The 21,841-nt window shown below is 51.6% G+C and overlaps 3 protein-coding genes across 13 annotated transcripts in view; 1 reads left to right on the top strand and 2 right to left on the bottom strand.

The window, feature by feature from the left end:
• Positions 1 to 221: 221 nt before the first annotated feature.
• Positions 222 to 5,773, top strand: CA9 (carbonic anhydrase 9). Of its 6 annotated transcripts, none has more exons than XR_005655551.1 (11): positions 222 to 708; positions 1,491 to 1,520; positions 1,789 to 1,959; positions 2,115 to 2,257; positions 2,341 to 2,433; positions 3,504 to 3,570; positions 4,289 to 4,464; positions 4,659 to 4,794; positions 4,918 to 5,009; positions 5,352 to 5,433; positions 5,564 to 5,599. XR_005655551.1 is itself a non-coding variant. In XM_039875432.1 (11 exons), exons 1-11 carry the CDS (start codon positions 369 to 371, stop codon positions 5,628 to 5,630), a joined length of 1,332 nt encoding a protein of 443 aa, XP_039731366.1. In that variant the 5' UTR covers positions 222 to 368; the 3' UTR covers positions 5,631 to 5,773. The 6 variants fall into 6 exon arrangements, 5 of the variants coding, with proteins under 5 accessions (XP_039731366.1, XP_039731369.1, XP_039731371.1 ...); XM_039875432.1 differs by having other exon boundaries at positions 4,918 to 4,944; positions 5,564 to 5,773; XM_039875433.1 differs by having other exon boundaries at positions 369 to 708; positions 4,307 to 4,464; positions 4,918 to 4,944; positions 5,564 to 5,675.
• Positions 5,774 to 6,710: 937 nt separating this feature from the next.
• Positions 6,711 to 14,345, bottom strand: TPM2 (tropomyosin 2). Of its 4 annotated transcripts, none has more exons than XM_039875441.1 (9): positions 13,993 to 14,345; positions 13,414 to 13,539; positions 10,371 to 10,504; positions 10,164 to 10,281; positions 9,999 to 10,069; positions 9,783 to 9,858; positions 9,220 to 9,282; positions 8,980 to 9,049; positions 6,711 to 6,862 (listed from the first exon to the last, which is right to left on the bottom strand). In XM_039875441.1, exons 1-9 carry the CDS (start codon positions 14,104 to 14,106, stop codon positions 6,780 to 6,782), a joined length of 855 nt encoding a protein of 284 aa, XP_039731375.1. In that variant the 5' UTR covers positions 14,107 to 14,345; the 3' UTR covers positions 6,711 to 6,779. The 4 variants fall into 4 exon arrangements, with proteins under 4 accessions (XP_039731375.1, XP_039731373.1, XP_039731374.1 ...); XM_039875439.1 differs by lacking the exon at positions 9,783 to 9,858 and adding an exon at positions 9,463 to 9,538 and having other exon boundaries at positions 6,716 to 6,862; positions 13,993 to 14,234; XM_039875440.1 differs by lacking the exons at positions 6,711 to 6,862; positions 9,783 to 9,858 and adding exons at positions 7,652 to 7,980; positions 9,463 to 9,538 and having other exon boundaries at positions 13,993 to 14,235.
• Positions 14,346 to 18,452: 4,107 nt separating this feature from the next.
• The window catches only part of TLN1 (talin 1), a 31,590-nt gene continuing 28,201 nt past the window's right edge, over positions 18,453 to 21,841 (bottom strand). For all 3 annotated transcript variants that reach the window (XM_039875417.1, XM_039875418.1, XM_039875419.1), the window contains 9 exons: positions 21,321 to 21,506; positions 21,095 to 21,202; positions 20,485 to 20,590; positions 20,159 to 20,283; positions 19,923 to 20,048; positions 19,730 to 19,792; positions 19,437 to 19,619; positions 19,162 to 19,290; positions 18,453 to 19,033 (listed from right to left, as the gene is read on the bottom strand). In XM_039875417.1, the coding sequence (XP_039731351.1) occupies positions 18,908 to 19,033; positions 19,162 to 19,290; positions 19,437 to 19,619; positions 19,730 to 19,792; positions 19,923 to 20,048; positions 20,159 to 20,283; positions 20,485 to 20,590; positions 21,095 to 21,202; positions 21,321 to 21,506 (1,152 nt within the window). In that variant the 3' untranslated portion in view covers positions 18,453 to 18,907. The remainder of the gene's footprint in view (positions 19,034 to 19,161; positions 19,291 to 19,436; positions 19,620 to 19,729; positions 19,793 to 19,922; positions 20,049 to 20,158; positions 20,284 to 20,484; positions 20,591 to 21,094; positions 21,203 to 21,320; positions 21,507 to 21,841) is intronic.

Here is a 21,841-nt window from a genome sequence, read left to right as displayed (position 1 = left end):
CCCCTTCTCTGCCTGGGACTGGGAAGCAGGCCAGGGTTAGCTGAGGCTAGCTGGCAGGCAGCTGGGCGGTGCCAGGGAAAGCCTGTGCAGTGCCAGGTGGTACCTTGGGTTCCAGGCTGAGCCCATGACCCTGATAACCTTGTGCCTGCACACATACCTGCCCTCACTCCACCCTCATCCAGGCTTTAGTATCGGGCAGGGGGCACAAAGCCAGAGAGCTGTGAGGGACTTTGGCTCCATCTCTACAAAAGGGCACTCTGTGAGTCAGCCTGCTCTCCTCCGGGTTTGCTCCTCCCCCACCCAGCTCCTGTTTCCAATGCACGTACAGCCCGTACACACCGTGTCTGGGACACCCTACAGTCAGCCACATGGCTCTCCTGTGCCCCAGCTCCTGGCTCCCTCTGTTGATCTCAGCCCCTGCCCCGGGCCCCACTGTGCTGCTGTTACTGCTGCTCCTGCTACCTGCCCATCCCCAGAGCCTAGACCAGATGGAGGCGACTCCCTCCGTAGGAGCAGATTCATCTGGGGAAGATGATCCACCGGGCAAGGAGGACCTACCCAGTGAAGAAGATCCACCTGGAGAGGAGGACCCACCTGAAATGAAGCCTGAATCAGGAGAAGACTCTCTGAAGTTAGAGGATCTCCCTACTGTCGAGGTTCCCAGGGACACTCAAGGTCCCCAGAATAATGCCCACAGGAACAACAAAGGTAAGTGGTCATCAGCCCTTCAAAGCTAGGCTCCAGGAGGTTTGTGTCTCCTCTCCCTAAACCCCAGCCCAGGCAGATATTATTCAGTAGCCTTTCCCAACCCCAGGGGCTCTCGTGCCACTAAACCCTTTCCCTTTTTCAGAGCTAGAAGGGGACAGATGGGGAGACAAATGTGAGGCATAGATGGAGAGAGGTAAGCAGGAAGAGGTGGGAAAGAATAATGAGGAAGGTTGGAGAGGAGAAAGAGATTAGGAATGCGAAAAGAGAAAACAGGTAGCAAGAAGAGTATAAGAGAAGAGGAAAGATGGGGATACCAGAGGAAGCACAAGAAAGGCTTGTAGAAATCCCCTCATCTTCAGTCTGCGGGTGAGGAAACTAAGACCTAGGAAGAAGGAAATAGCAGGTAGGGGGACCTGGTATCTCGACTCCCAAGCCAGAAACTTTAGAAAAAGAGGAGACCAGAAAGGGAAGAGTGATGGGTGAGGGAGAAAGGAAAGAGGATCTACTGATTTGGGTATGGGGACTGTGGTCCCCACCCATTTACTAAGGCAGTGGTTGCGAACTGGTATCTCCAGGGCCAGTAGGATCTTTGTGTGGCCCACCAGCTGTGGTGTTATGTTTGGCTGCACTCTATTGTGCTTTACACCTGGCTCGCTTTAGGCATTTGTTACCTGCTAACAAATGTAAGGCATCTGAGTTTGTGATGCGAGACCTACCTCGTCCTGGCCATCCGGGAGGGACTGGGCTCAAAGATCAGCCTTCTCATCCTTCACTTTTAACAGGGGATGCCCACAGTCACTGGCGCTACGGAGGTGAGGCACTGAACCCCTGCACGGACTCAATTTGGGTACTCAGCTCTGATCTAACCCCAAACCACCCCCGAACGTTGGTCCTGGGTGCCCCCCACACCGCATTCGGGTCTGCCAGGCCCCGACAACGCCCGCACCCGTCTCTGTCCCCATCCCTGATTTCTATTTCCCGCCCCAGTGTCTTCTGACTCCACCCCCTCATCTCTTCTATCCCTTGTCCCTAAAAATTCTTGATCTTATCGGACTTCCCGTCCATACTCTCCCACCACAGGCGACCTGCCCTGGTCCCAGATGTCCCCAGCCTGCGCTGGCCGCTTCCAGTCCCCGGTAGATATCCGTCCCGAGCGCACCGTTTTTTGCCCCGCCCTGCGACCCGTGGAACTCCTTGGCTTTGAGCTCCCGCCACTCCCACAACTGCGCCTGCGCAACAATGGCCACACGGGTGAGGCGGCCCCGGGGCGGAGCCTCAGGGAAGAGGTGGCGGGTATCTGGGGAGGGGATGGGGCCTAGGGGATGGGGATGATCCCGGAGGTGTTGGGGGCTTAGGCTGCCTCTCAGGGGTGGGGCCGGGACCTCTCACCTGCTCTCCCTCCGCAGTGCAGCTGACTTTGCCTCCCGGGCTGGAGATGGCCCTGGGTCCCGGGAGGGAGTACCGGGCCCTGCAGTTACATCTGCACTGGGGCGCTGCGGATCGACCCGGCTCGGAGCACACGGTTGGCGGCCACCGTTTCCCTGCCGAGGTGAGGGCACAGCTCTCCGCGGAGGGACGAAGGGGACGCAGGGCAAGGGATCTTGCCCACTTCTACCCACCTCTCCTCTCCAGATCCATGTGGTTCACCTCAGCACTGCATTTGCCAAAGTTGACGAGGCCTTGGGGCGCCCAGGGGGCCTGGCCGTGTTGGCTGTCTTTCTGCAGGTACCAGGCTTGGACTCTTCCCACAACCTGTTTCCCCATGCCCTGGGGCTCAGCGTATCTTGCCCCCAGAGACCCCATCCCAGCAGCTCACTCAGGCACCTGGCTATTATCCTCATTCACTCATTAGTTCATTCATTAAACACCCACTGTAAGCCAGGCCCTGGGCCACAAAAAGGTTTCAGAAACCCTTGATCCTCGTCTCTAAGGAGTCCACAGCCAGTGAGGGAAGCTGACAGGGTAAACATATACAAAGGACAAAGAAAAGAGGTAGTCAGGGGAGGCTTCTAAGAGGAGGTGAAACTGGAAGCCTTCACTAGTGGGAAAGAAAAGGAGATACTCTGTGCAGAGCAAACGGCATGTGCAAGGGCTCAGAATATGGCAAATTCGAGGGATGGCAGCTGCAATAAAGTGGGCATGAGGAAGAGTAATTTCTCTAATGTTTCTATAATCCATAATTTCCTCTTTGTAAATTACAATAAAGTCTAGAGAAACATCTAGTGACCTCTTTGAACCTGTAATGATCAAGGCTACATACATGATGATTAGAAGCTAGTAAAATGGGGGGATGGCAAGACCCCAGGTAGCCTCACTCATGCCCTGACTCCGTAACATCGGCCTCACAGCATAGAGTTCAGAGAAGCGCCTTGAAATAACATGTCCTTGCTCGAAAAGTCAACATATAAATTATTAATGTGAATGCAGATGTAATGAATACAAAGGTTATTATGGTTTTGGGGGATGGGGCATGAAGTGTGTGTGGAGGTGGCAATGAGTCTTGAAAAGTGAGTTGGGCCTGGGCCATGAAGGCCTTGTGTCCTAGTAAAGTAGCCCACCTTCCTCCTCATTCTCCAATTTGCCATCGAAAACTATCCTGCCAAGCTCGTTAGGTTAGTTTGCAGAGTAAGAGTAAGTAGACTTTGAATAATAAATAATACATAAGATTTTGTGTTCCCTCAGCATTCTTAGAGCTGAGGAATGAGGGAGGACCGTGGGAACTCTACCTCGCCTGCAGGGCTCCAGCCGTGGCCCTAGATACATGTATCACCTGTCTTGCACCTGTCATCTTCTAGGAAGGCCCTGAAGAAAACAGTGCCTATGAGCAGTTGCTGTCACATTTGGAAGAAATTGCTGAGGAAGGTATGGAGATGTGGTCCCTCCCACAGAGGGAGGGTTGATGTATGAATTGGCTATGATCTTGATAGTAACTATGAAGTTGAACAGAGACAAACAGACAAAAGCAAACTGCTGCCCCACTGCCTTTATGGTTAAAAAACAAAAATCAAAGAACAAAATAAGACAAAAACCAAGTAAGACCAAAAAATTGTTTGGAATTTCAGGGGTTGGAGCTAAAATTTTTCTGAGAACTGTCTATTCTCCTTACAAGCATCAAATATTTTAAATTTATAAATACTTTTGTTGGAAATCTTCTTTTCCTTCTCAGTCACTCCAGGTCATTTTAAACCTCACTTACCCTACTGGACCTTAAGTTTTGCTAAACTAGGGGGAACTGTGCTTTTTGATTTTTTTTTTCCATTTTTTTTTATAGTTATAAATATTTATATTTATTTACAAGTTATTCGCTCATTTTGCCTTTTGATTCACTCTGGGCTTAAATCTGTGGTCCAGCATGTTATCACAGTATGCAAAGTGAAGACTCAGAGGGAAGACCTAAGGAGCAATTCTCTCCAAAGCCCTTTTCTTTCTTCTGAGCTATGTCTTGTGCTGAGTTACGGGGTAGAGAAACACTTAGTGAAGAAGTGGTCTCAGGGAATTGAGTCAACTTGGCTTCTGGGATATGAAACTATATCCCTATACCTCAAAGCTTCAGAAGGGAGTGATCTAGGTAGGATTCCAGCACAGGTCCTCTCCACAGACTCAGAGACTTGGGTCCCAGGACTGGATGTATCTGCACTGCTGCCTTCCGACCTCAGCCGCTACTTCCGATATGAGGGGTCTCTGACCACACCCCCCTGTGCCCAGGGGGTCATCTGGACTGTGTTCAACCAGACAGTGAGGCTGAGTGCTAAGCAGGTGGGGTTTGCGGCATGGTGGTGACAAAGGGAATGTGGGGAAAATGGGTATAGGATGAGGTGAGAAAGAGGAGGCAGTGTGGGAGATTAGAGGGACATGGAGGGTGAAGCCCTGAGGTGCTGGCTGTGAGTAGGCCTGTGACCCTTTTGTTTCCTTGTCCTGAGCCCTCCCCCACTGTCTAATGACCTCCCTAGCTCCACACACTCTCTGGCTCCCTGTGGGGACCTGAGGACACTCGGCTACAGATGAACTTTCGAGCCATGCAGCCTTTGAACGGGCGGATAATTGAGGCCTCCTTCTCTACTGGAGTGGAGCAGACCGTTGAGCCAGGTGCGGCTTTGTCTGGTGTCTCATATGACCATGTCCCCTCAGCCATTGGTCCCTCATCATCCCATATTTCATTTTTTAGTCACTGGTGGTCCCAGCTCCTAGCTGTTTCCTTTTTCTCTACAGTCCGCCTGAATTCCTGCCTCGCTGCTGGTGAGTTTATGTTCTTCCTCTAGCTCCTGATGCTGTGGCCACCCCTTGGCACTGTTCAGCCCCAGGTACTAGTCAGGACCACCTCTGCTGCCTCTCCTTTTCTGTAGAACACATCTCCAACCCTGTGGGATAGTGTCAGATCAAGATCAGGGGGGTTCCACTATTTTCCCCATGGCAAGAGTTGGTCAGAATGAAGCTTCAGAAATCTCTGATCATCTTTCTCCCCCAACAGCCTCTTTTTAGGAAGGAAAAAAGGTGTTTATATCTTATTCGTTCATATGTATCCACTCCATCCCTTTACTGGCCTCTTCTGGATTCTGAGATGCTGTGGGGCAGCTGGAGAACTTGGGGCAGGGGTTGGGGGACCCTACAGGCTCACTTCCTGAGTCATCCTCACCTCTCTCCAGGTGACGTCCTGGCCCTGGTGTTTGGCATCCTCTTTGCTGTCACCAGCATTGCCTGCCTTGTGCAAATGAGAAGGCAGCGAAGGTATGTATTATGCTGACCCCTCTCTCAGGCATAGCTCCCACCTATGTGGAGACCAGAACACTTTAAGAAAATTGGACACAAATAAGCTCATCCTGGGCCAGTTTTCTGATTAGGCTTCCCTGTTGTGTAGACACCCAGGTGGGACCAAAGGGGATATTAGCTACCACCCAGCAGAGGTCACTGAGAGTGCTGCCTAGAGGCCTGGAACTTGGAGAACATGAAGAAAGAAGCCAGGCAGAATCTGAAATGGGAGCTGGAGACTTTGTTCTATCCTGCCCATGACACTTTTTAACTAACAAAGATTAAAAAAATTTTTTTCTAATAAAATGTGTGGAAGGTACTTTTGTTCCCCAAATCAGGGTGGTGTATTCATTTCCTATTGCTGCTGTAACAACTACCACAAACTTAATAGTAATGCAAATTTATTCTCTTAGAGTTCAAGAGGTCGTAAGTCCAAAATGAATCTTATGGACTAAAGTCAAAGTATTGGCAGAGCTGGTTCCTTCTGGACACTGAGGGGAGGATGTTTCCTTTTTCAGCCTCTAGAAGCCAAGCAGTCCTTGGCTGTGGACCCTTCCTTGCATCGCTCCAACTTCTCGCTTCCATTGTTACATCTCTTGCAACTGCCTTTGACTTTCTTGCCTCCCTCTTATAAGGACATTGGGCCTAACCAGATAATCTAGGATAATCTCTCATCTCAAAATCCTGAGCTTAATCACAAGGTCCCTTTTTCATTTAAGGTAACATGTCACAGGGTTAGGGTACGGACATCTTTGCGGGGGGCGGCGGTGGCATTCTAACAGGAAAGGGGCAGAAATCACTGATATTGTTGGAATGAGTGTGTGTGTGTGTGACAGTGTATGTGTCTGAGGGTAGAGCAGGCTCAGCTTCTAGGCTTAAAATCACATTTAGGCTTTTGGGCTTTCACGCTGCTCAAGTAAAATCTGTGTAGCTTTGCAGTTTTGTCATCAGATTGTGTTTGGCTCAGCCACCTGCTGGAATGGGACAGTGCCACTGACAGCAGCTCCATTGCCTTGTAGAGAGTAAGAGCTAGGATGTCGTCCCAGCCCTACTGGGCCTGTTTCACACAGCCTGTTCACAACCCTCCTCAGTGAGCCCAGCACCCCCACCCCTTGGCTCCCATTGAAAAGGAAGCCTTTTCTGTCACAGAACACAGACCCAGGCCCTGCTCACCCAGGGGTCCTTCCAACTCCATTGCTTCCCTCAGGCATCCTCTCACCGCCATCGCCAACACCAAATAAAAGCTTAAAGGGCCCTGTGATGCCAGTAATTTGTTTTATTGGGTTGGGTGGCAACTATAGCCCGGCTGGAGGCAAGGCCAACCCTCACAGGTTGTTGAGTTCCAGTAGGGTCTGGTCGAGGGTCTGGTGAATCTCCACATTTTCTTCCTTGGCACTGGCCAAGGTCTCTGTGAGAGGAAGCAGCACATGAGGAAGGGGAAGGGAGACATGAGAGAAGAGACGTGAAGGGATGGACAGGGGGTGTGACAAACAGACATGCTTGTGCACATGAAGACACAAGCATTCAGGGATCTGAGGACCCCCTGGTAGGGGCGAATGGATGGATTGACCAGGACAGACATGGATGCCTCACTGAAAGCTTCAGGGTCACGGAGGTGGGATGGGAAGGCTTGAGTCATAAACTAATCTGCCCATCTCCTTTAGAAGGTTTAAGAGAATTGGAAACAGAAGGAAAGACAAAACACTGAGCCAGGAAAGGGAAGGCTAGCCAGACAGACAGACTGGAGGCAGAAAACAGACCTGTAATGAAAGCCCCATGTTGTTGGCATCCAAAGATTTTCCAGATTCATCTCAGACTTTTCACAATCTTCTTGCCGCACCCACCCCCTCCTTGCCTGTACCTCATCGCCCCATTTCCCTTCTAACCATTCCTTGAGATCCTGGAACCTCAGGTGAGTGCTCTGAAGTCAGTGACAGGCCTGGGTCTGCAGAAGCACCACATGGCTCATGGTGACTGAAGGGGTCATACATGCCCACATGCAACAGTGACAGAAAGTGAAGACTGGGAGTGCCCGTGCAGAGGGGGTTTCAATGTGGGCCACACTGTTTTGTGGGTGAGCTTAGTGGTGGAGGGGTGTTACAAGATTGGGGGTGTCTGTAAGAGCCAAGGTTTCAGCACTGAACTAGTATTTTTAGGGGAGTGAAGGAAGTCCTCTCTGGAGGGCAGGAAAACAGCATGGAGACCAAGTTGAGTTTTATTCAGCAGCAGAGGTAGAGGCCAGCAGGTGGAGCGGGTAGCGGATGGATAGAAGGAAGAAGCAAATGCCAGGGTAGGCAGCATGTACGATGGGGACTCTCCTAGGCTGTGCCCAGCCTGGTTGTGCAATGTTGGCAATTTTCGTTCCTTCTGCCTGCGCCCCTCCTCATAGAGAGAATGGAAAGGAGAGGAGAGAGGGGGCCAAGGGGGCCACACTGGTGAGGGCTCAGAGAGAGGTGATATCGTTGAGTGCGTTGTCCAGCTCCTCGCTGATGGCCTTATACTTCATCTTCTGTGCATACACTTCATCTGGGGGTAGTGGTGCAGGGATGGGTGGGAGTATGGGGAGAGGGAATAGAGGGAAAGAGGAAAGGAAGGAGAGAGGGTAATGGAAAGAGAGAACAAGAATCAGATAGAGGCAGACAGAGATGGAGTAAAAGGGACAGGCCAGAGAACAGGCTGGACAGCTGTTAGGGCTCCCTCCTCCCCTCTCTGTACCACTGTGTCTTTTATCTTCTCTGTACCCTAAATTAGTTCTTGTCCCAGGAATTCTTGCCTCTCTGGGGACCTGAGGGCACAGTGCTTTGGATAAACAGAAATGCTTGTTTCAAGGGAAGAGTGTTCAAGCCAGAAATGTCTAAAGTCCTACAAAGTTGGAGATAAAATTGGGGCTTGCCTGAGAAGGCTGGAAACAAGAGAAATGGGAATTATGAATGTGAAGGGTTATCATACAATAGAAAGACAGTTTTACACAGTGAGAAATAGCCACAGACTAGCAACTACATATTTGTTTTCACCAAATCTAGCTTAAAATAGTGTTTTCCATTAATGCTGTCTTGCAAATGTAGATATTAAACCAAATAGCTCTCTATTTAATAAAGAAGGCTCTGTGATATAGCTAGCTCTATTGTATTGCACTTGGAGACAGAATTGTCTATATCGGTGCTACTTAGAGTGTGGTCTGAGGACCAGCAGCATGAGCTTTACCAGAGAGCCTGTTAAGCAAACAAATTCTCCAGGCCAAAGTCAGCAATCACTAGGGAGTAGGACCTAGGAATCTGCATTTTAAAACCTCTCTGGGGGATTCGCACACTCGCTTAAGTTTGAGAAGCACTGGAGTTGTACTAGCTACAAGTACTTGAATGGTAGGCACTGACCACTGGAATCTGGAGTGTTAGGTAGTCCAGCCCTAATTTATCAGTGGCAAATATAATAGGATGTAAAGATAAGAGACAGACTGACTGACAGTCATGGGGAGTGTGGACCTACTTAAAAAGGTTTGGGGGTGCAGGGGAGTATCCCTTTTACCTTCCAGGTCATCGATGGTTTTCTCCAACTTTGCCACAGACCTTTCGGCAAACTCTGCTCGGGTCTCAGCCTGGGAGTAAAGGCAAGATGTGGAAATGACAAAAAAAATTAGGCCCGCCTAGACACTATCACTTAAGTTGACCTTCTCTACCATTCCTAGCCCCAAATTCCCTGCCACAGGCTGTCTCTGGTGGGGATTTGGAGGCTTGAGGGGAAGGAGAAGACAGGAAGGACTCTTACCTCCTTCAGCTTCTCCTCCAGAAGTTTGATCTCCTCTTCGTATTTATCTTCTTTGGTGGAATACTTTCAGGGACATACATATGCCATCAGTAGATCGCCTCCAAAAATCCTTCATTTTTCCTCTGAGCCCTGCAGGCTACTCAGGATCTTGTCTCCATTGATCACCCAGCCCCACCCTGCCTGGGCCCATCGCCCCACTCCCCTGCAGGACCCCATCCTCACTGCCCCTCTACCCCCCTCTACCTTGTCTGCTTGGGCTTCCAGGGATTTCAAGTTGTTGGTAACAATTTTCAGCTCCTCCTCTAGGTCCCCACATTTACTGCAGGGGGTGTGTGGCAGGGTGAGGTGTGAGGGCACAGTGAGGGGAGACAGTGGAGATGGCACAGTGGGGGAGGGGTGGAGGAGAGAAGAGAAGAGCAAAGTTGTGAGAGTGACAGCAGACAGAGCTTGGAAGCCCCATGCCCTTCTCAACCCCAGCAGGTGACAGAGAACAGCCTGAGATGGAGAAGGAGGTGAGCTGAGAGAAGGCGCCATTGCCCAGAAAGGTCCAGAGAGGTCACTACCTCCTCCTCTGAGGCCATCAGGGACTTGAGGGCCTGGTCCATGGTTCGAAGTTCCTCCTCCAGTTGCCTCGCTCGGCTAGAGGCAGCAGGTAGGGGTCAGAGGACAGGATCTGTCCCTGTGGCCCCAAGTCTGAGAAACTGCCTCCTCATTGTGCAGAGTGCCCCAGAGCCACGGGCACAGGTGAAGTTTCACTTGCCACCCCAGGGTATCCTCACCTCTCAGCCACCTCAGCTCTCTCTTCTGAGCGCTCCAGCTCTCCTTCCAGGATCACCAGCTTCCTGGCCACCTGGGGGGAAGGGAGAGAGAGGAGTAGATCTATGGTGAATGACTGGGGGTGTCTGGGGCTTGGGAGTGAGAAGGACGTGGAGCACGGCTGTCACCTCCTCATATTTGCGGTCTGAATCCTCAGCGATGTGCTTGGCCTCCTTTAGCTGCATCTCCTGAAGCTCCATTTTTTCCTCATCCTTCATGGCTCGGTTTTCAATGACCTTCATTCCTCTGAGAGGCAAGGAGAGGGGTGGTGGTGGGGTCAGGACCAGCAGAGATAGGTTTCCCACCCGGTCCCTGGCTTAGGGTCCCCTTCCCACCTCTCGCTCTCATCAGCTGCTTTCTCAGCCTCCTCCAGCTTTTGCAGGGCTGTAGCCAGGCGCTCCTGCGCCCGGTCCAGCTCCTCCTCTACCAGCTGAATGCGGCGGTTCAGGGAGGCCACATCTGCCTCAGCCTACAGGTCAAAGGTTAGAGGTCAGAAAGGCTTTGTCTACCTTGGATAAAGATTATCAAGGCTCCAGAGCATGGTAAGATTCTTGTCAAAAAAGAACCCCAGCTTCCTGGTTTCTAGATTTTCGACCTCTTTTTTTCACCCTAAGCAACCATCTATATTCTGCCCAGACTCTATGCTCCAGTCCAAAATAGGCATTCCTTGACACATTCCACTCCCCTGCTACAGGGCCAATTCAGGCACTGTGCATAGTTAGTTTCCCAATAATTATCTGCATGCAGGTCCCTCTGTCCCCTCCAAGGACACTCCAAGTGCTGTGACGAAGTCTGAGGCAGCCCTGACACCACAGCAGAGCTGGGCCCAGGTAAGGAGGTGGGGAAAAAGGCCAACCAGACCTTGCTGCTGCTAAAAATAGCCAATCACCGAATCAAGCCCTGATGATGTCACCAGTTGCCAGGCAGATTCCCAGCGAGGGGCTCAGGAGGCAAGCCAGGCAGGCGTATGGGACATGCCATGGCTGTAGCAAGGGGTTCCCTGCCAAGGCCTAGAGGCAACTGGGGGATGGTGCCAGGGCAGTATGAGTGACAGATACCTAGCCTCTAATCCTAAAATAGAGACAAAACTATGGAGATTCTGAGGAAGGTCCATGGAAACTGATGACAAAAACCTTGGAAACCTTGAAAAAAAGAGAGGGCAGAGCAAGATGAGCCCCAGCAAAGGAAAATGAGAGATGCAGTGCAGTTTGGTGTTAAGAATATTGGCTCTGAGTCTGACTGTTATCTTTGAGCTGCAGTTCAGTCACTCAACACTTGTGTGACCTTGGGCAATTTATTTAATCTCTCTAAGCCTCAGTTTCCTCCTTTTTAAATCTGAGTAGGCAGTTCTAAGACAATGCAGTATTTCTAATACTCTATCAATCAATAGAACCATCTGGTAGGCTTATAAAACTAAACAGTTTCTCTAGCTCCTTGCTAGATCCACTGAACTGAGATCACCAGGGCAGGAGCTTAGAAATCTTTTTTTTTTTTTAAAGCTCCCAAGCGAGTCTGATGATTTGGGGAAATAATATGCAGAAAACACTTGAGCATATTGCCTGCAGAATCCACAGACCAAAAGTGTTAGGTTATCCCTGGCTCTTCTTCAGAGTCAAAGACATAGATAGAGACCCTGAGATTTAAGATTGGAGAGGAGAAAGGACCAGTGTAAGGGAAGAAGTAAGTGAGACAGGTGGCAGCACTGGGGGCACAGGGGGTAAAAAGCAGATCCTGGGTAGTACTGTGGGGCAGAGGAAACACAGTACCATATACAGAAAGTAGTTGTAGCTTGTCCTCCAGGTGCTGAAGGCCACCTAAGGTGACAAGAGCCCATCATGGGCACAGGGCCAGATGAGTCAGTGTGGAAGGATTCTGGGGATAGCATTGGAGGTTGAGAAGAATGACTCGGCGACATTGAGTGGTCTACTCTAGAGAGAGATGAGATTCTGTAAAAGGGAAACTCTCTTTATGTAAGTGGGGTGACAAATAACTCTGGGAAGTCCTGGGATCCTCATCACAGGACTGACATTTGCCATTTTCTGCTTCTTAAGTTCTTCCAAGTTATAGATGTTGCTCTCTAACTACAGAAAGACACAACTGTCCTTACTGGGCAAATGGGAAGCAAGAAGAGAAAGGAGAAACTGAGGGAGGAGGCACTATGTAAGTTAAGTGCTGTGTTCAAGGTCACACAATTAGTTTGGGCAGTTTCCTTTCTACTCCGGGCACTGCTGCCCTGTTTCCCTGGCTCTGTCCCTGTCTACCCTCCTCCCCTTCAGCCCCCACCCCACTCCTTGGGTTTCCAGTCCTGCCTTCAGCTGCACCGGGCCTTGGTTATTTATAGAGTGTCAGATGTCCAGGGTTGTCTTTGCTAGCAGCTGCAGGTCAGCTTCCTCCCAAGTGCCAGGGCTCGTGGAGAACCAAAACCAAAGGCTGGAGGTCAGAGAAATTAACCCAGAGTGGGAATGGGGGTAAGGAATTGGGGAACATGGATAACAGTCAATACACACAGTTAATGTCATCTCTGATCTCAGAGGTTCAGACCATGCTTATGCTAATCCCCCTATCCACCCAACAGTGGGCTCATTTTAAACCTAATCCTGGTACAAGGCAAATGGAGAAACTGAGACAGAGAATGGTACCGGTAACGATCATGTCTAAGGTCATATGGCCATTCTCCTACCTCGAGGTGGGGGTTGGAAATGACACAAGGTAGAAAAGTCTGGTTAGGGTGTGTGGGGTGGGCAGCGAAATCTGAGTGAGCAGGATGTGCCAAACGGCTGTCTTGGCATCTGTGCCCTGTGCCTATGCCCTGTAGCCTGGCATGGTCTCGAGGCTGACAGCTTAATGAGGGTAAATGAGGGGCTGTTAGAACCTGAGCTGGGGCCCTAGTGCACAGCAAGGCCACTGGAGCCAGAGGTCAAGGCCAGGGAATTTCTAATGGCCCCCCAGGGGTGTAACTCAAGTCAGAGCCCAGTTTTGGATTTCTCTCCCTCCTCCTGCCCAGCAGCACCTATACCCACACCCTGCAAATGTAGCTGCAGTGCCCTCTTCTTTTTCAGTAGGAGGACTGATTGGGGGTGGATGGTAAATTCTTGTACTACCCACCCCCACGATGACTCACTGCTTGATCACTGTACATTCTAAGAGATGCAGCCAAACGGAATTAGAAGGCTACCCGTCCTCTAGGGGAAGTGGTAGGTGGTTTTGATTTACCCACTGCCTAGGATTATTTGTGCAAGCTTGCCTTGGCCTGGATTCCTGAGAGGAAACCATTTCTGTCCTGGTGCTGGGGTTATCTAGGTTCTCATCTCTCTTTATCCCCACGTCTAGGACCCCTCCCACTGTGTTTCTCCCACCGTCCCCCAGGTTCACACTCACGTCGGTGGCCTTCTTCTCGGCCAGCTCCAGTTTCTCCTGGGCGTCCTTCACTGACTCAGAATACTTTTCCACCTCATCCTCTGTTCCTTTCAGCTTCTTCTGGAGGGCCTGCTGTTCCTCCTCCAGCTGAGAGAGAGAAGCCTCGGTTAGCCAGGCCCAGGCCCAGGGAGGAGGCAGGGGTGTGTGTAAGCAGGTACTAAGAGATATTTAGAGCCTTCAGAGAGGAAGAGAGTTAGTAGAGGAGGGACAGTGCAGCCAGGGGTGTTCGAGGGACCTGGTGGGAGTGGAGAGATTCCAGCCTTAAGGAGCAGGGCCCATCATTACTCTGCAAGGGCAAGAGTGGAAGCTGGGGTACTGGGGCTCCCCAGGCTTAATGTGTGAGATGAAGCGTGGCTCTAGCTAGGTCCCTGGGGGAACTATGAAGGCCCAGACCCTGCGCTGGACAGGAGAGAGCTTTGGACAGCAGGCCTCAGGCTAGGGGGCACAGGGCTGCGCCTACCCTGCCTTCATTCTGAGGGAGGGGGTTGCACTGGGCCCGGGGTAGGGAGGGAAGGCTGGGCGGGGGGAGGGGTCGCTCACCTGCTTGCAGCGGTCCTCAGCTTGCTTCTTGTCAGCCTCGGCCTGCTCAGCGCGGTCGATGGCATTCTCCTTGTCCAGCTTTAGCATCTGCATCTTCTTCTTGATGGCGTCCATGGCTGCGGTGGGGGTCGGGCCGGCCGGCTGGCGATGCGGACCGGGCGAACTGGGCTGGCGGCGAGGACTGAAAGCACGGCTGGTGGGCCAGGAGAACCAAACTGGACTGGGATGTCCCAGCCGCGCGGGCGCCTAAAAGGCGGGGAGGGACCGGGCGGAGCTGGGGGCTGGGACCCTCCCCCACCACGGGCCAAACCTTGTAGGGGCAGAAGCAAGGCCCAGTCGGAGATGGGGGTGCGGTCGCCCCCTGCGCCCACCCCCTCGGGACCGCCCCCTCGAGGCTCCGCCCCTCCCTTACTCCCCTTTCTTCCCACACCTCCCCCAGCCGTCGGAAGGGAAAGTAGCCGGGATGATCCGCTGAAAAAATCCAACCGCTGCTGAGGGGACGGTACCCTCGGCCTGGGGGTTCCGCGCTTCCTGAGTGACAGCCCGGCCCAGTGGCAGCTGCGGATGGGGCCCCTGGGGCTATTTCGGGGCGTGAGCTCACGGCAGCTGCCTAGGCTCAGGGACCTGTGTGCCCCCTCCCGCGCCTCAGCTGCAGCAGCCGCTGCCCTTAATTTAGAAGTTTCCTGTAAATCCCCTGGGATTAAATGTCTTTTTGGGGGGGATGGAGGGGAGGGAGGGCTCCTCAGCGGTCGAGTGCCTCAGTTTACCCTGAGTCTCAGACTGGGTTTGCGTTACCAACGTGGCAGTGATAGCGGAGAGCCTCACTAGGGACTCGGAGAAACTGAGGCAGGAGGGGAGCCCAGCCACTCGGTCGCAGTGAGGGGAGGGCCCGGCTTGCTGCCCCCGAGGGCGGGCCTGACCTCTCCTCCTCTTGTTTCTCCTTCCAGCCCGTAGCCTTGGAACCAGGGCCGCTACTCTACAGATACCTGGAGGCTGGGAACCCAGCTCCGCACCCCTTCTGCCCCGCCCGCACGTGCCCCGCCCCCACGTGCCCCGCATATTTTCCACGCAGCTACCTCTGGGCGGGATACGCGCGTTCCCCACCCCCATCCCTGTCTGGGACGCGTCCTTATCCGCCCCCTCCTCACCCTCCTCCTCTCTCTAGCGGCCCGACCACCGCTCCACTCATCCCCCACCCCACCCCCGCTTTCTCTCTCTCCCTTGCCCAGCGCGCCCTCCCTTCTCCTCTTCTCCCTGCGGACTCTCCTCTTTTCCCTACGGGCCAACTTTAGGCCGAAATTTCTTTTCTGCCCTTTTTTGGGATGTTTCCCGGTGGGGAGGCGGGGCCGGGCTGGGGCTGGGAATGCAGGGGGCGAGGGGAAGAGTTACTGAACTGCGGGGCCTCGGGAGCCGGAGGAGAGATGCCCCTCCAACCTAGGCCGCAGAAAGAGCCCCCGGAGCTGGGTCCTAGGGTCGGGAAGTCACGAGGCTGTTTTCGTTTTTTTTCTTGGAGTGGGGTGACGGTGTGTGGGGGTGGGGAGAAGGGGAGAAGCGCTTCGGAGGAGGGAAAAGGGGCATAGGAAGCCTGGAGGGATCGTTTCGCCTTGCTGTCCAAGGTCAGAAGGATGGGAGGCCTGACTTTTGCTGGTGGGGGTGGGAACCGTAGGAACCGTGGGCCCGGGGCCCGAGCCGGGGCCGGGAGGCCCGGAAATGTATTTAGATCTGATTAGCTGCCTGCTACTACACAAGGAACAAACCTGACCTCCTTCGTAGTGTTCCCTCCGACCCATCTCCCCGTTTTCCCCAAACTCGTGAAAGACCTTCATCGGCCCTTAGACTCCTGGGCGTTATCAAGTGCTTCTCTGTTCCTCACTTCCTGCATCGAGTTAATCCTGAAGATTCTACTTCCTACAAATGACGTTCCTCTTCCACGTCTCTGGGGTTGCCTTGGGCAGCTTTTATTACGTCCTGCATGGATCTGGTTCCCCAAATCATTCATTAAACTAGTTCTCTACATTGCTACCAAAGATCTTTTTAAAAGTTGGTGCGAATAGAATCCTAAAGTCCTTCACCCCGCCCCTTCCTACTCCATCTTTTGAGGATAAAAATCTACATTTCTTAATATGGTATAGAAAGCCCTTTGTTTTGGCTCCTGCCTAGCTTTCTAGCCTCATCTCCTTTCATTCCCATCCCGGATTCATACTGAGCTCCAGCAGGCGCTGGAAATAGTCATACTTTTCTTAAAGCTTCCATCTTTGTGCATTCTGTTCTCTCCCCCTAAAATGCTCTTCCCTTGGCTGATTCCTGGTGGTCTTAAAGACTCAGATTAAGCCTTGGCTCTTCTGGGAAACCTCCCTTGGCTACTTCCCCTCCAACCCCCTCCACCTACCTAATGATTATATGTTCTTGGTGCAGGCTGCTATTATTCTTATCATAGTTCTTATAACAGTTCTTGTACCTGTTTGTTTCCTCCACTTGTCTGAGTCCTACAGAACGGGGACTATCTTTTTTCAATTCTGAATTCTCAATGCCTGGCATAACATTAGGCATAGGGTTGGCACTTGATAAACGTTTGCCAGGTGAATTTTTTATGCACCAGGTTCCGGGTACACAAAGATGCTAATACTATGTGGATATAAAGGAACTCATGGTCTAGTGCAGCAGTTCTCAAAAGTTTTTGGTCTTAGAACCCTTTACACTCTCAAAACTTAAGAGTGCAGTTAGAAGATCCAAAAAGCTTTGGATCTTCACACAGTATTAAGACTTGTTACTCAAGGAATAAGATTTAATAAAATTAATAAAGTTTTACTGTTTCATCAAGGACAGTTTTAAGTGACGCTAGCATTTCTTTAATTGCTAGTGCATGACAGTGAGAATACAATGACTATTAGTAGAGCTTGGGCCACTGCCTTGATTTGTGCTAAGGCAGTTTTACCCATCAGTGTTTTTGCACTGTCAGTACAAATGCTGACACTATAAAAAGGAAAATAATGTCAACATTATTATGAACATAATCTTGACTTTACAGACCCCTGAAAGGGTCTCAGGAGCCGTTAGGTGCCTGAGGACTCCATTTCGAGAATTGCTGGTCTAATGGGTATTCAAATCTTTTCCCAGAAGGCTCTTGGAGGCATCACTAATGAGAGGTACAGGATTGGGGATGTGGAGATATGGCAGGGAAGTGGCAGCAGGAGTGAACAGCTATCCTGGCTTCACAGCTGTAGTTTAAACAGTTTAGACTACTCCTTGTTGGGGAGGTTGGAGACGGGATTTGATCTCTAAGGTCCTCAACTCACAATGCTAGGACACTGAATCTGGGGTTAGAGGGCTATAGCAGTGTTTACTGGAGTTGCCAGTCCTCTGCGTCAGAGGTGATAATACATCTCTATATTCCAGTGCTTAGCACAGGCATGGCTTAGTAAATATTGAATGAATTAATCAAAGGTGACAGGAGTGATGGTGTGAAGTTGGCACTTTTCCTAATTGGCTGCCCTGGGGATTCCGCCTACTTTAAACTTTCCCACAAGTAGATGTCTTGGCTTCAAGAAGGTGAAGGGTGCCCAGGGTAGCAGCAGATGGGTGGTGTTTGTGTGCCACTTGGAGGGAGAAGCAAGGAAATAACATACCGGGCAACAGAGCTGGTTAAAGAATCGTGCAGGAAAATAGTGGCAGATCTAAGGGGTCTGACAGATAGTCCATGCAGTGGGCAGAGCGGGTGAATGCAGAAGGAAGTGGAAGCACACAGCACTCACCTCCCTCCTCCCCGACCACCTCCCTCCACTGAACCTCCAGATTAGCAGGGCAGCTGGAACAGGGCTATCAGCACCAGCCTGCCACTAGGCGGGCTCTGCTTCCTAACTATAGTCTCACACCCGAGTCAAGCTTTTTCAGTTTTCTTCTAGTGGTATTCTAGGCAGTAGGACAAGGCCTTGGAGGGCCTAGAAGTTCCCCAATCTAGTCAACAGTAGAACCTACTCGAGGCAGCCTCAGTTGGATTTTTTGCTTGTTAAATGCCAAATGTGTGGTGGTAATTCTCTTAGGCTCAGACACTTGAATTTTATAGGCTTATTATTTTTAGCAAAGCTGCTTTGAAATTTGAATTTGGCCAGGGACTGGATTCGTTCACATACTTTGAGCAGTTATGAAGAACAGAGTGTCCCTGGTAGCCACAGAGAGCAGTAGCAGCTGCTGTCCCTGCAACAGAATGACACTTGGTGAGGTATAGGTGCTGGCCAGTGAGATAGGGGACAACAGGAATATGACTTCTCAGGGACAGTTTCCCAACTAGGATGACTTTAGGGATATGGGTACAAGGAGGAGGAAGGGGGCTCACAGGGCAGATTGCCACAGTCTGACCCACTCCATTTCTGAGCCAGATCAAGCTGGTGACAGAACTCAATCCCATTCTCTCCCCCACTGCCCTGGAGGAATGTCCTATCTCTTCAGGAAGCCAGGCAGAGTTGCAGGCAGAATCACCTTTATTGGAGCATGACTTATTTGGAGCTTAAAACCCCACGGGCCCCACAGGTAACTGGGGGTGCAAGGAAGAAGATAGTATCAAAAAAAGGATGAGTAGAGCTGAGGCTGTGGGGACTTGCCAGAAGCTGCTGGCAAGGTGGAGTGGGCTGCGGCCCTGGCAGGTTCAGATTGAGGTACAGCAGCGTTAATAATACTCTTGGAGCGTTAATACTCTGGGGAGGGGCAGGCTCTTAGGGGGCCCAAGGGCATGAAGGCACTTGGAGTTGGGAAAGGACAGGGGATGTGCAGCGGGACTGGGCAGGGCCAGGCCTAGGGTTTGGCAGGCACTTTGGGGAGTGCTGGGGTTGGGCAGGGTGGGCCCGACAGCCCAGAAGGCTTTGGTAATGGTAGGCACAGTCTCTGGGCTGGGTCTGCATGTTAAATAGAAGCGGCTGCCCTAGTGCTCATCTCGAAGCTCTGATGGCAGGAACTTGTACTGCTGTTGCCGGATCTGGGCCAGCTTCTTCCGGGCCTCTTCCAGCTCCCGTTCCTTCCGGAGCATCTCTTCCTGTGCGGCAATGATCTGAGGAATGAAGATCAGGGACTCAGTTCAGTGGGTTTGTTCATTAGGGTAGAGAGCAGTTGAGGCCAGCACAGGCAATGTGACTGCCTGCTAACAGTGTCCCTCAGGGTATCTAGGACCAAGCTCACCTGGGCAATGCCCCCGACCATCTTCTCCTTCACCACCACTGTCTCGTTCTCCTGGTCTTCAAAGGCTGCTGCCTTTTGTGCTGCCTTCACCAGGTTATCTGAGGCTCGCTTCACTGCATTGCCAGCCGCCTGGACAGAGAGAAGGCAGCATGAGGTTGAGAAAACTGAGGTAAGGTCCCAGCTGACAGAGTCCTCCCACAGAAAAGCATGCCTTGTGGGTGACAATTTAAAGCAGCACAGCCCAAAGTACACTGGGATGGGTCAGGGTTCCTCACCTGAAGCCGTTTCATTGCCTCAGAGTCCTGGTCAGCCTTGACTTTGCAGGCCACAAGGAGCTGGGCTGTGGAGGCAGCTACCTGCTTGGCTGATGAGATGAGCTTCTCCTGGCTAGCATGGCCTTGTACAGCTGCATTGGCTGCCTCACACAGATTGTTGGTGGCTGCAGCCACCATCCGGGCCTAAAGTAAGGAGATAAGGTTAAAACAGGCCTCTTGCCCCAGTCCATCCCCTCTCCAGCCTTCTCAAGTCTCTCCAGCTCAGAGGGACCTAGTGGGTGTTGTACACTCACAGCAGAAATGAGGCCCTGGGACCACTGTCCATCATCCAGTGCGTTGGCTGGAATGGCGCCCACCTGTGGAGGAAAGAGGAGAGCCTGATCAGACCTATGCTCTCCATTTACATGTAAAAGCCTCCAGCTACAAAACTGGTATAGACAGCAAAGCTGCTGCTGTCCCCATGCTTCTGGATATCCAAATACTTACCTTCCCTTGGGCCACCAGTTCTCTCTGGGCAGCTGATGCAGCCTTTACCAGAGCACTGGTGGCTGCTGCAATGGACTTGGCAGCTTCTAGTATCTGCTCTTCAAAGTTCAACGACTCATCTGCCTCCTACAATGGAGAGACAAAGTTTACAGAGAGAGATGCAAAGTAAGAGGGAGCTGAAGGTGGGGACATTCTGCCATTAGGAGGGCAGAGAAGACAGGGGGAGCAGGACTGACCTTGGGTTTGGCCCGGGGTTTCAGCTGCTCCAGCTTTTTGGCTGCAGCCTCAATGGCAGCTGCAGCTCCTAGAAGCTCATTCTCAGCGATGACCGTGGGGTCCTCTGGGTCCACCCATTCTGTTCCTGGTAGGACAAAGTGGGGAAGGAAGGAGCTAAGCTAGACCAGGGAGGTCAGGAGCACTGGACAGGATAGTTAGTATTACTAGGCCCCTGTCACCTGTAGGGACTATGGGCAGAGGCTAGCTCAGAGTACTCTAACCTGGAAGCAGGGATCTCCCCATGACAAAGGTTTCCCTTCCCTCCTTGCCCCTGGTCACCCCTCACCCTTCATGGCCTCAGCAGCCTGGATGAGCTCAGTGACTGAACCAGCCACACGCTTTGAGTGTCCCGTCAATTGCTGCTTCAGTTCTGGGCTTGGTTTCTGCAGGGTCTGGGGAAGAAGAAGGCAGGGAGCAGAGCATCAGACTTTAGCTTCTATTCTGACCTAAAAAAAACAGGGCAGACCATGGCCCCCCAATCCCATCCCTGGACCACTCCACACCACAGCCCTCGAACACTACATGGCCTATCCAGGTGCACTCTGGGTGGCACACTGCACATGCAGTGAAGACAGCAGGGCTGTATGTCACTCACCGGCTGGTAAGGAGAATGATCAAATGAGAAGAAAGAAGAGATGACGAAGGTAGAGAAGGAGGAGGTCAGGTGGAAAGAGAGAAATAAGAAAAAGAAGTGAAAGAGGTGAATGGAAGAACCAAAGAAGCTAAGAATGATGGGGCCCCAGTGGAAAGGAGGCTTAGAAACAAGAACAAGTTTGGGAAATAGATAGTGGGGAGGAGATTTGAACAAAAAATTAGAGAACTGGTTCTGAGGCATGTGGGAAGAGGACTGTGTATTTAGGGAGGCTGGTATGAGGAGCAGACAGTTCCTGCCTCACCAAGAGCACATGGTCCAGCAGTTCCAGGTAGCCATTGGCACACTCCCGGCCATAGCGCAGGGCTCGAAGCCGCACATCCGGGGCCACTTCTGGATGGTAAGCAGCTTCCTATAACAGAGTAATATGTTAGCGTTAGGTCCCAAAGAGCTCCAGGTCCCCCAAGCCCCTGTAGTTTCCCTCCCTACCATGTTCTGCCCTAAAGCTGCCTCACTACTAGGGTTGCTACCTTGCAAGCCCGAAGCATATCTGCGATAGCACGGCGACTCAGATTGGCTGTGGCAATGACATCTTCCTGGCGACAGGAGTTGCCAGCAGCAACAGCCTTGGCTGTTGCCATGGTGATACCCTTGGTCATTCGGATGAAATCTTCTGGAGTAGAGGTCTTGGCAGGTGGCTCTGGGGAACAGAAGACCTTTTGGGGCAGAACAAGAAGAAAAGGTTTACAGTGAGTGAGACTATAAGACAGTGTGTAGCACTCATGTAATTTAATTTGGTTCACTCAACAAGCACTCACTGAGTACATATTGTAGGTCAAGTCCTTGGAGAAGTTCACACATTCACAGTTAATATAATAGCAAGCAGCTAGTCATCATTTCTGACTAAAGTGACTAGAAAGAGTTCGTTTAAAATTAAAGAAGTAGCTTTTGAGCTGAGTTTTTCATTCCTGAACTACAGAGAAGCTTTGAATGGATGAGTGGCAAAGGTGAGGCAAGAAGGTGGATCTTAAGAGATATAGATACCAGGAGA

Source organism: Pteropus medius, unplaced genomic scaffold (genome assembly GCF_902729225.1).
Source record: "Pteropus medius unplaced genomic scaffold, Ma_sr-lr_union100, whole genome shotgun sequence".
In the NCBI taxonomy this organism is placed as follows: Eukaryota; Metazoa; Chordata; class Mammalia; order Chiroptera; family Pteropodidae; genus Pteropus; species Pteropus medius.
The sequence above is the reverse complement of the archived record's forward strand: the minus strand, read 5'-3'. Positions and strand labels throughout refer to the sequence as shown.